A 12907-nucleotide genomic window follows, 5' to 3' on the forward strand; every position below is an offset into this window, starting at 1 on the left:
AATATATATTCAAAAATGTTTTTCTTAGCTCGTCAACTAGTAAATAAGTCTCTGTATTGCTTAACTTTACACATATTTCACAATATATTGTTTTGCTGTTCTGTGATAGAGAAGGCAAGAGACCATCTAGTGTTCACACATTCAAGCCTCTCTTTTTAATTGTCGTCTGTGAGCGGAGAGTTCCTATTATAGAAATTCTCCTCTAGGTCTGTCTTGAACTATGCCGGGTTGGGTCCTTGACTTTGAGGGAATTGAAAGAAGAATCTTGAAAGGTGCTTGAATTTGATGTTTCAGAAAGTGTGGGAACCCTGGTTTAAAGTGTGATTTAGTCCAGGACTAGGCTTAAGCCTTGTCTGTGAAACCGGCCCAAAGAATGGAAACACCATGGAGCTATTTGGGAAAGTAACGGCAGATATAGCTAGGAGCAGCTGTCAATCAAATGTCAAAAGGTTGTTCCGCTCAAGTTGGAGAAAAAAAAAAGCGTTATATTTGACTGGGAGCAAACTTAACAAACAGGCTAGTCACATCACACTTTGGAGCTCTACAACTGTGTGAAATGACATACATCACGTGGGAGATACATTTTAGGAGGCGCTAAGAAAATAGAAAGTATCCCCCAAAATACACACCTAAATACAAAAATACACACAATACATTTTCAGACTTCAATCATTGTGCAATAACATTGTGCAGCACCAGGATGTCATACATCCACATTGCTAACAATCAGTGGCGGCTGGTGCTAAAATGTTTGGGTGGGGCACAGGTTATGGGGGCATGCTCCACGGGGAAGAATATCAACTTTAAAATCTGGATTTACAGTCAATTTTAGCATGAGAATAGCTCTACCCCCCTGTACAGACCTCGCCATCCCCTCTACCCCCCTGTACAGACCTCTTCATCCCCTCTACCCCCCTGTACAGACCTCTTCATCCCCTCTACCCACCTCTAAAGACCTCTTCATCCCCTCTACCCACCTCTACAGACCTCTCCATCCCCTCTACCCACCTCTACAGACCTCTCCATCCCCTCTACCCCCCTGTACAGACCTCTTCATCCCCTCTACCCCCCTGTACAGACCTCTTCATCCCCTCTACCCCCCTGTACAGACCTCTCCATCCCCTCTACCCCCCCTGTACAGACCTCTTCATCACCTGTACAGACCTCTTCATCCCCTCTACCCCCCCTGTACAGACCTCTTCATCCCCTCTACCCCCCTGTACAGACCTCTCCATCCCCTCTACCCCCCTGTACAGACCTCTTCATCCCCTCTACCCCCCTGTACAGACCTCTCCATCCCCTCTACCCCCCCTGTACAGACCTCTTCATCACCTCTACCCCCCTGTACAGACCTCTTCATCACCTCTACCCCCCCTGTACAGACCTCTTCATCACCTCTACCCCCCCAGTTTTCTCTACAATTTCTAAAATGTTCTCTCTACAGTTTCTACACATCAACGTGTACCGAAACACTTGTTTCCAACGTGGTCCTACGTTTCTCCTACACCAAGACACATACAAAGAGCATAGAAACATACAAAGAGCATAAAAACATACAAAGAGCATAGAAGATACAATCAGAATACAGTCTGCCATTCCTTCTCCCAGCATCGATTTGGTTTTCCTATCATGACTGAAGGACAGATGATTCACTTACTTACACAAGTTTGACTTCGGTAATAGGTCCAGTTGCAATATCATCAAGTTGGGAACAAAAGATGCCTCCTTCTAATCCATTTGTTCAATTTGTTTACAAAGTCCGGTAGTGGAAAGCAGAACAACGCATTTGTTACTTCACATCCCGCTAGCCATGTTTTCTTCTCATACCAACACCTCGTAAATCCTCGGTTATACGATTTTCCAATTTTCCCTGCCTTTGTATAAACTTGCTTTATAATTAAATTTGGTCTGGGTGGTCCTAATTCCTTTACTGTTAATTTCTCCTGGTTGCTACGACGGCTGAACGGTGTTTCTTTTAAAGATTCAACCGAGTTGTTCAGAACATTACTAGCCGCCATAGCAATGGTGAAGCAGGTGACGCTACGCCGGCCGTATGACATGACGTAAGCACGTACGATTCTTTGTGCATGTCCCAAAACCCCATAGACAAACGACCGAATGGCCTGAAGTTACCAAAATAGATTTTACATGCAAGTCTACGAGAACAGCCTAGTGCAATTTCGAGTAGAGTGGAAGTTGCCCTGAAAGGGGCGGGACTTGAAGCTGATTGGAACATACTCCACAGAACACTAGCTGATTGGACTATGATATACTCCACAGAACACTAGCTGATTGGACTATGATATTCAGAAGCAACACTGTCTAGAAGTCATAGAAAAAAAATCTCTCTCTTCTCCCTTTGGTGGGGCATTGTCCAATTGCCCCTAATGAACCAGCCTCCCCTGCTAACAATGTCCACAATTAGGACATGTTCACTATGGGGTGTACTCACTTTTGTTGCCAGCTGTTTAGACATTAACAGCTGTGTACTGAGTAATTTTCAAAGGACAATAAATCTATACTGTTATTCAAGCAGCACACTGACTACTTTAAGTTATATCAAAGTTTCATTAAGATAGTGTTATCCCCTGAAAGGATATGACAGAATATTTGCAAAAATCTAAAGGGTGTATACTCACTTTTGAGATATACTGTATATGTCATGTATTTGACAGGCATACAGTCTAGCAATGTGTAAACTTGTATAGTATTGTATGGGAAGTGAAGACATGAAAAACAGTATGGTTCACAGTTTTATTTACCTTGTGGTAAGTCAAATATACTCTACTTAAAAATCGAAAGTGTATTATTTATTACAAGTACGGTTTATTACAAGTACGGTGGCACAATGGTACCCAAGCACAATGGTACCCTCCATTCAACTTCTAAAAAATGTACATCTGAAACATGATCATATTATGTTACAAAATTAAGTCTGGTTAATCACAGTCTCACAGTATTATCATTCCCTGTTTTACAACAGATGAAACATTCCAGACATTTAGTCTACAAGCAGCACTACAGCATGAAATGCATTTAACTTTTAGAATGTAATACTTAAATTCCATTCAGATTTTATAACTTGATTTCCCTTGAATGTATTGAAGTGTAAATGTCTTCTGTGAGTGGCACATACGCCTTCTTATCTGGATCAAGGAAGTACAAAGGATCTTGGATTCCTGCTGGGTTGAACCCCTCTTCCACCAACTTCACTTTCTTCATTTTAAACGTTCCAGTCAGTTCCAAGGAGTCCTACAAATAGGAGCACATTCACATTTACATTGACATGTTTGGCGTTTAGCAGAAGCCTTTATCCAAAGTGGTTTACAACAAATACATTTGTGACACGGTCTGGTGAAAAGGAACACGTCAGCAATTCTCAAGTCAAGCAAATGAGCAAAAAACTGATTTTATTTACAGTGGGGGAAATAACTATTTCACCCCCTGCTGATTTTGTGAGTTTACCCCCTTATAAAGACATTTTAATGGTAGGTTCATTTTAACAGAGAGAGTCAGAGAATGTTTTTAGCATGTTGATGTTCTAGCCGGGTGTAGTTAGATGCAGTTAGATGCAGTTAGATGTTCAGAGCGATGTTCCTTTTTAGGCCTTGTCCACACCAATAAGTTTTTTTTATCAACGTTTTTCGGTTATAAAAATATTACCGTCCACACGAGCATGTTTATAAAAATATCTGTATCCACAATCATACGCATGAACGCAATATAAACGCTGTCATTGAGCATTCCACACCAGTAGTCGGCGATATAATTTTAACCCCATAGCCCCGCTGGCCAATCAGACGCCAGGAAATTTACAGCATTTAGCTGTAAACAGGTTAAAAGTCCAGTTAACAGTGAAAAAACTAGTAGCACTTTGTACACGTCCATTTTCCTCGCTTGTGTAGCCTCGACCACCGTTGCCTGTTGTAAACAAAGTAGTGACTGGTGCCAGGATATGACGTTGGAGGGAACAGCAAACAGCTGCAGTGCGCATGATCATAGAAATCTATGTGCATGATGACGAATACAAAAAACTCAGTCTATCTCATCCCCATGTCAAAAATATACGGTGAACACACGCCGTTTTTAAAAATCTTCACTGTGGCCGGAGTTTTTCAAAATGTTCGTTTTCAGCAGGCAAACATTTGTTTGTGTGTGGACGAACCCCCCAAATCGAATATATAAAAATCCACGTTTATCAAAAAAACGTATAGGTGTGGACAGGGCCTTAGCCGCTAGCTATTAGCAGCTATTATTTATTTATTTATTTTGTCTGTTTATATGTACAGTATATATGTCTCAGCAGTATACATCAAGATAATATTGATCTCTAACTTGAAGGCTGGAGGTGTTACAGGACCACTTCTATATGGATTACAGATACTTGTTGACTATTTAAGATTATACTTAATAAACCATATATATACATGAATCAAACATGACAACAATCTGACAGAAAGGTCACGTACCTGTATTCTTATGAAGCGTGGCCTAGCATAAGCTGGAAGGTAGGCTGCTACCTGTTTGAAGGTGGCGACACAGTCAAGCTCTTCCCCTTCTTTCAACAGGACAGCAGCCATGCCAATCCTCCCCTCATGACCTAGAGACAAACATTGCAGACTAATAAAACAGCTTTCAATTCAGTCTGCAACATCACAGCTTGATAGCTGTAGATTAATTTACTGTACATCACAACACAACATAACACATGAGCTATTTGTAAATGTGTACTTGTTTCTCATGAGAACACACATTTGAAGACAATGGAAGCAATTTACCATGAGAGGAAGGGGGTTGTGGAGACATTTACCACTGGTACAGGGTTGTGGCACGAGGCGAAGCCGAGTAGGAAAACCCTGTACAGTGGTAAATGTCTCCACAACCCCCGCCCTTGAATGGTAAATTGCTTTTCTCCAACAGCCACCACATAATATAAAAAATAAATACACAGTTGTAACATTAAATTCATGTATTTACAATCATTAATCGTTTCAGAATACATATATCCTTCCGCCACAGAATATAGTCCCATAAACAAGATCAACGATTGCATTGTAGGTCAGCACAGGCGCATAGATACTGGAAATGCGGTCTGAACTGTGGGTTGTTGGGATATTTACCACTGTTGCTAGCCAATCAGAATCCGTATCCAAACAAGCTGTTGTAGAAATTGCATTTACCTTCAACTTTGACACCATACACATTTGCCTCCGCGATGCAGTCCACCATTGTTAGAATATCTCCCACTTCAGTTGTGGCAACATTCTCTCCTTTCCACCTGAAAATAGAGAACATCACTGATATTCAGAGTATTACTGACTACAACAAAATTCTAAATAAATAAATAAATGATTGAAACCATGAGTTTGAGGTGAAAGTGTAATAGCCTACCTGAAAGTATCACCAACTCGATCCTGGAAGTATATAAAGTTGTCTTGATCAATCCTCATCAGGTCGCCAGTGTTGAAGTACAGATCGCCTTTCTGTAAGACGTCCCGTAGCCTCTTCTTCTCAGTCTGCTGGCTGTTTCCGGCATAGCCGATAAATGGAGCAAGTTTGGTTATCTTTCCAACCATAAGTCCTGTCTCACCTTAAAGAAGAAAACAAAAACATTCAGTGTGTGACAAATGTTTTTCCTATTGTGACACTTTAAATGACAATATGAAATGTGAAGCTTGTGAAGTTTACATTAGAGGGGCAACAAAACTTGGATTATCATTATCATAAACTTAAGCTCCCAGTCACTTTACTGTCACCTATGTCCTGTACTATTGACACTTTTTATTGAATTATGCCTAGTGCCTTATTGTCTACAAATTGCAGAATACTGCTAATTGTAAATAATCTTATTTGTCACTTAAGTCCTGTACTATTGTCACTTTTTAACAATTACACTATTTCACGTTTTAACAATTATCTTGAATTGTGCCTATTGCCTTATTGTCTTGTGCTGCAATCTCAGGAATCGAAGCCTAAGAATGTTTCTCCCTTAAACCCTGTGTGTAATGTGACGCAACAACAAACTTGAAACGTAAGTCAACAGAAATAAACCTTTGGTGGGCAGAGTCTCAAATGGTACAAAGTTAACCAGCACCATAAAACACCTGATAGCTGACTAACCTTTGGCTGCCTCGATGCACAGTCCCATGGAGTTCCTCACAGGCTCCTCCTTCTCTATGTCAAACTTGACCACAGTGTACGGGCACATTTTCTGAAGAAGAAAGATTATGAAGGTTTATACAACAGTTAGTTCCGACCAAGTAATTTGACAAGAGGCATTCCATGAGTGCTGATATACAGTATAACAGCACTGGGACCTTTAACTATATGTATCACTCCGCCGCACAGATGTTCTACTAAACGACCATTAATAAGACTACATGTTTGTGTTCAGGTTACTAGGCAACAGTCCATTTGAAGTTCAGTTGTGGAACTATTTTTTGTTTATTTTTATGATTAAATAAACAAACAAGTCATAATCTGTTGTCGCTTATTACTGTTAACTAATAAATCGTGCTGTAGAACTGTTGTATAAAAGCAATATCACACTCGAGGTCGTGCTGTTATACTGAATATCAGCCGTGCTGTGATTCAGTATAACACACTCCCTCTCGTGTGATATTGCTTAATTATATTCATTTGGGCAATATCGATTGTATTTCCTCTTAGAAAGGTATACATTGTTTCTGAGGTATGAGGTCATACCTATATCAAATATATGTGTGCAGGGCTTTAACTACCATTAAGGACACCCAGGGTACGCCCTCTGTATTTAGTGATGTGATAGACATACATATTCCATATTATATCTGTATTCCCTTATTTCATATGTGAATTACATCATCGGTATATGCTAAGAAAGTCTATAGTCCGACTATGCAGAATTGTCCGCCTAGGTAAACATCACTTCAGATACTCGATACGATTGTTAGAAGAGAGTTAAAGGAGTTGCTAGCAGTAGTCAATGACTAAGTATTGACTTTAGTTGAAATAGACAGACTAACAGAAAGGCAGGAGTTACCTTAACAAAATGTTATTTGTTAATCATAGGGCGAAATACAACCACATGTAACATATTAATCTTGGAGCCAGACAGTCTTAATAATAATAATAATAATACATTTATTTTATAAGGCGCCTTTCATGGCACTCAAGGTCGCCGTACAACACAGTTACAAAAATACAATCAAACAATTACAAATTACAATATAAAAAGCAGCAGCAGCAGGGCATTCAATAGTCGGGAGGGTGGCTCAGAGATAAGCCTGCCTGAAGAGGTGTGTTTTGATGTGTGTTTTGAATGGGTTTATGGTGTCAATGTTCCTAATGTCGGGGGGAGGGAGTTCCAGAGGCGAGGGGCAGAGCGGCTGAAAGCTCTTGCCCCCATGGTGGACAGACGGGCAGGGGGGACAGTGAGGTTGATGGCGGAGGCTGACCTGAGGGACCGGGTGGGAATGTTGAGGTGGAGGAGGTCGGACAGGTAAGGGGGGGCGAGGTTGTGGATGGCTTTGAATGTGTGGAGAAGGATTTTGTAGTCAATGCGTAGTTTAATGGGAAGCCAATGGAGTTGTTGTAGAACGGGGGTGATGTGACTGGTGACAGGGGTTCTGGTGATTATACGGGCAGCAGCATTCTGGACCAGTTGGAGCTTATGGAGGAGTTTGTGTGGGAGACCAAAGAGAAGGGAGTTGCAGTAGTCTAAGCGGGAGGTGACTAGAGAGTGGACCAGGATAGCAGTGCTGTTGGGAGTGAGTGACGGGCGGAGGCGGTTGATATTTCGAAGGTGAAAGTAGGCAGACCGGATGGTGTTGTTGATATGGGTATGGAAAGATAGGGTGCTGTCGAGGACGACACCCAGACTCTTAACCTGAGGGGAGGGAGAAACTAAGGAGTTGTCGATAGAGAGGGTGAAACTGGGTTGCTTGGTGAGGGAGGATTTGGAGCCAATGAGTGCTATCTCGGTTTTGTTGCTGTTAAGTTTGAGAAAGTGGGAGGGGAACCAGGATTTGATTTCCTGTAGGCAGGCACAGAGGGAAGAGGGTGGGAAGGTGGATGAGGGTTTGGAGGAGACATAGAGCTGGGTGTCGTCCGCATAACAGTGAAACTGTATGTTGTGTTGGGGTGAGACCGTCCACAGAGGATGGGACTATACATGTTTACAGGTAATTATCTAGGCCTACCCGTCCGGCCGGCCTGTCTCCAAAAGTGACAAGTGCCTCCAGTTAATGCATACATCTGCATGTTCAATTTTTGACATTTAGCAGACGCTTTTATCCAAAGTCACTTACAATAAGTACATTTGATTATGAGATTCAAGACTCGTTAGGCTATAGGCAATTCTACTCATGCAAGCTTGGACCATAACACCACCTCTGCTACGCCCACAGCAGAGTAATCAGAACGTGATGACATAATATTTGACAAGGGAATAACTTGCCTTGATTATCTAGCAGGTAAACAAGATTCAATGCACAGTGAGAAACTGTGATTTATGTAAGTACAACACAAATATGTGCATGTATATTTGTACTGTATGAGTATGTTTGAGTTTGTGATCAAAAACGGTCTGTTTTTCTATCTCTCCTGTGATTTCACCTGCCCTCAAATAAAACTTGAAAAACTTGTTTGAACAACAATGCTGCACTACAGGTGATATCTCAATAACGCATTGGCACTTTCTCCACACAATTGGGAAATAGGCTATATTGTGTTACTTATCAGGGTTTTAAAGGTGTTTTGGTAAGACTATTAGAGCATGTAGGCTATAAGCTTTTGCGTGCAGCTAGGGGCACGGAGAGAGGGAAGACAGAGGGAGAGAGACGCTCAAGTGTCACAAAAAAGATGAATGAATTATGATCAAATATATCAAATGATTCCTACTCTTGTTACATTAATTAATTGCATTGTGACAGCATGTTAATTATGGGGGAAGGGTATTATCGAAGTTGCCCAAATAAAAGCAAAATTGACAAAAAAGAATCGAATAATCTAATCTAAGATCCATTCAGTGCATGTACTGTAGTTGAGAGTGCACCGAAATGCAGTTTCTAGGTGGTGAGCTAGAAGGAAAGATTCCTCCCGAACCCTGACACTGGCTGTGCATGACCTCAGTAACACACTGACCCTGGTTACGGCCCTGAGTGTCTGGATTCATTTCCAGTTCCTCTACTGTTGATAAAAATAGCGTTGTGACTGCCAATGGCACCTGGTCCTAGCATAGAGTTTTGCCTGTGATGCCTGATGTATAGATGATTCACTTACTTTAGATAAATGTGGGTGGTAGTGGTGGTCTAGTGGATAGTGAGTTGGACTTGTGATCGGAAGGTTGTGAGTTAAAATCCCGCCTGAAACCACACCACTACTAGTGTGCCCTTGGGTAAGGCACTTAGCCCTCAGTTACTCCAGGGGGAATGTCCCTGTAATTCGTAATTGTAAGTCGCTTTGGATAAAAAATATCTGCTAAATATCAAAAATGTAAAAGATGTAATGATTATGACCCAGACTATGACCAGGTTCAGTACCTACCCTATGGAAGAAGTTGGCTCGCCCCACCACGCCTATCTTACTGGTGTAGTTGACCAGGCCGATGTTGCTCTCCGTGGCAGAGTACAGCTCCCTGACCTGAATGTCACCAAACCGATTCAGAAACTCTGTCCAGATGTCGACCCGCACTCCATTGCCTATGGCGATCCTCACTTTATGGTCTTTTTCATTGTCTTTCTGAAAATAGAGGAGACGATCGATTAGGGAAATTAACTTCAGCTCAGCAGACACAGTGGGGGGTCAGATCAGAGCAATTACTGCAGAAAGCACTGAGGCTTTTCCACAGGGTTTTTTTTCACTCCAATTCCAAATTGAACGTTGCTAGGTCATCTGGAGTTTCTACTACTTTACAAAGGCAATATGATGGATGGATAAAATGTAACTTTAAGAAAAAAACTACAGTCCCACACAGAGTAACAATATTGGAATTATGGCCTGACACCTTTGTAACATGCTCTATCACTAACGTCACAAACTGCTTCACAACTAAATAACACTAAACAATATAAACAATACAAACAATATGATTTACTAACTGGTATCAATTTCAATGATTCTCAGAATAGTAGTGTGAGTTAACTGAAGGAGGTTGAATGAATGTGTAACCTTGGGTGCGTTGCAGAGGTAGCGCATGGTTTCACCAATGTACTGCATCACTGTGACATCATACTTCCTACAGTCCTCCCAGAACTGAGAGGCAGAAAACCTTTTCCTCAGGACGACTGTGTTGCCTAATAGGAGAGAATTAACTTATATAAGCAATACTTCGTGACGTTAGAATTATAAGATTTTTGTCAAAATTGAGTTTTTTTACATAATCTGATCCATTAGGTGTTTATTAATGCCTGTGTGGTGTTATTTTTAAAATATTGACATTTTTTTGTTAGTAATTAATCAAATACAAAGGTTCCATCTCACAAAACATAATGGTATGTAAAAACTTGAAGCTCAATATCTCTGAACTGCCCTAAACGGAGATAGAACCTTATAATTCTAAGCTCACGACTTGTTGTACAACACACAATACATATTGTAATAACACCTAAATTAAATGTTGCGAAATAATATATATGTGTGTATGTGTGTGTGTGTGTGTGTGTGTGCACGCATGCACATGTGAACCTCAACTGTGTGTAATGGCTTTATTCAGCAAGACACTTAAGCTGATCTGATTAGAAAAAAAGGAATGTCTTTAGTCTTTCATAAGAGTCCTACCCCTCTCGATTGACCCAGTCAGTCCGATGAGGAAGCCAGCGCTGTGATACAGGGGCAGGTTGATGTAGACGACGTCCTCTGACGTCACACCTGAGATGGCCTGGAGGAAGGACGCTCCCCAGACCCTCTCATGAGTGACCAGGGCTGCTTTGGGAAGGCCTTCACGGAAACAGGACAGTGGGTCAATAATAATAATAATAATAATAATAATAATACATTAGACTTATATAGCGCTTTCTAGACACTCAAAGACGCTTTACAAACTGAAAAGATTGAGTAGTAATAATAAAAAGACACAAAAAATAGATAAAAGAAAGTATAGGGGCCGAATTAAGGTAGTGCTGGGGACACATGGGAAGGGGAGGGGGAGAGGGACAATATATAACAATTTATGTCTGACAATATAATCACTCTCTCAAGCATACATTACATGTTGGACATTTAGCAGACATTTGTTATCCAAAGCGACTTACAACAAGTACATTTGTCAAAAGTAAGTGAATCATTTATACATCAGTCATCATAAAAAAGAACCATGCCAGGACCAGGGGTCATTGGCAGTCACAATGTCACACTGTCATAAGCATTGAGAGAACAGCCCATGTTCTCTCTAGTGATGTGGCTGTGGTTTGGGGCTGTGCATATAAACTTACCGGTGGTCCCAGAGGTGTATATGTACAGAGCTGGGGTCTTTATGGTGACATTGGACCTGAGGTCAGGCGACAGAGGCTTGTCTGAGGCCTCTGCTATCTTGTCTGAGATGGCGGTGATGCCCTCGGTGCTGCAGTCCTCTGCCAGGAGGTACACAGAGATCGCCTTCTCTCTCAACACAGGCAGGATCTCCTCCACCGCCTCCCGCATCTCTGCAAAGACAGATGGAGTTTAAATTAATACTTAAAAAAAAAAAAAAAGGATTAAATGCATTATGCAAGTATACTATGAAACTTTCCTCTAAGGCAAAAAAAGGACATTGAGTTCTAGATCTTTTTTTTTCTTTCTTTCTTTACACAAAACATATCTATTGTAACTCAAAAGACGGAATCTCTTACCTCCAGCCGCAATGAGCGCCTTGGCTCCGCAACACGAGATACAATGTAGCAGAGATTTGGACCTGATGTTGAAGTTGAGGAACGCTGCAGGACAGCCCAGCTTAGAGAGGCCCAGCCATGTCCATGCAAAGCAGGGCTCGTTCCCCAGGAACAGAGCCACAGTGTCCCCCTGCTTCAGGCAGGCGTGGGTCCTCAGTGCCCTGGCAACTTTGTTACTCTGCCGGTCCGCCTCGCTGTAAGAGTGCGCTTTGCCCTCGAAATGCACAAATGTTTTATTGGGATGTTTCTTCACTGCGTCCAGAAAGCAGTCCAGAATGCTGTAGAAGGGTTTTTTCTTTGTATATTTTGCTATTCTTATTCCACATCCAATAAGTCTTAACAAATAGGAGAAGTCTTGGCCAAAGTATGGAAATAACGTTTTCAAAATGATGGGTACAATTGCCAATCCGGCTAAAATAGTAACCCACAGATACATGTTGAAGGAGCAGGTTCTGGTCGCATTTGCCGCGGAGAATGTAAAGTTCTGACACGTTAGAGAAAAGGATCGCAAAGTTAAAGACGATAACATGCAGGACAAGTAGGCGGAGACCCGTTCATTCTGGTTCCTCCCCGTTTACAGGATCTTTCTGGTTGCCAGAGGTCGTTATGAAACCCACCCACAGACCCCCCTGCCCACCCCCGCATCTCACCAGTAGCCTACTGGTTCTAAAACTGTCTCCATCTATAGCACCAACTGAACACTATTTATTTTCAATTAGTAAATTTCATTTTATTGGCATGGGAAACTACAACACGTTTACATTGCCAAAGAAAGTGTGAAGATAAACAAATAATAATAATAATAATAATGTAGAGTATATTCTGACACATAACATCATGTTTGAGGGTGTTGTTCAAAAATATGCACATGGTGGTGGAAGGCGCACGCACACACACACACACACACACACACACACACACACACACACACACACACACACACACACACACACACACACACACACACACGCACGCACACGCACACGCACACACACACACTCCCTCCCCCCTCCCTACCTCCCCCCTTCCCTCCCTCCCCCCTTCCCTCCCTCCCTCCCTCC

At 41.7% G+C, this 12907-nt stretch overlaps 1 protein-coding gene across 1 annotated transcript; it reads right to left on the reverse strand.

The window, feature by feature from the left end:
• Window positions 1–2850: 2850 nt before the first annotated feature.
• On the reverse strand, window positions 2851–12282 carry slc27a2 (solute carrier family 27 member 2; the record flags this gene model as incomplete). The annotated part of the gene is made up of 10 exons (XM_080545051.1): window positions 2851–3252; window positions 4470–4600; window positions 5181–5278; window positions 5392–5590; window positions 6121–6211; window positions 9526–9720; window positions 10150–10274; window positions 10759–10917; window positions 11412–11621; window positions 11808–12282. 10 exons carry the CDS (start codon window positions 12280–12282, stop codon window positions 3076–3078), a joined length of 1860 nt encoding a protein of 619 aa, XP_080401177.1. The 3' UTR covers window positions 2851–3075.
• Between the last annotated feature and the right edge of the window lie 625 nt (window positions 12283–12907).

The sequence above is a fragment of the Nansenia antarctica genome (assembly GCF_963989245.1).
Source record: "Nansenia antarctica genome assembly, chromosome: 14".
Lineage (NCBI taxonomy): Eukaryota > Metazoa > Chordata > Actinopteri > Argentiniformes > Microstomatidae > Nansenia > Nansenia antarctica.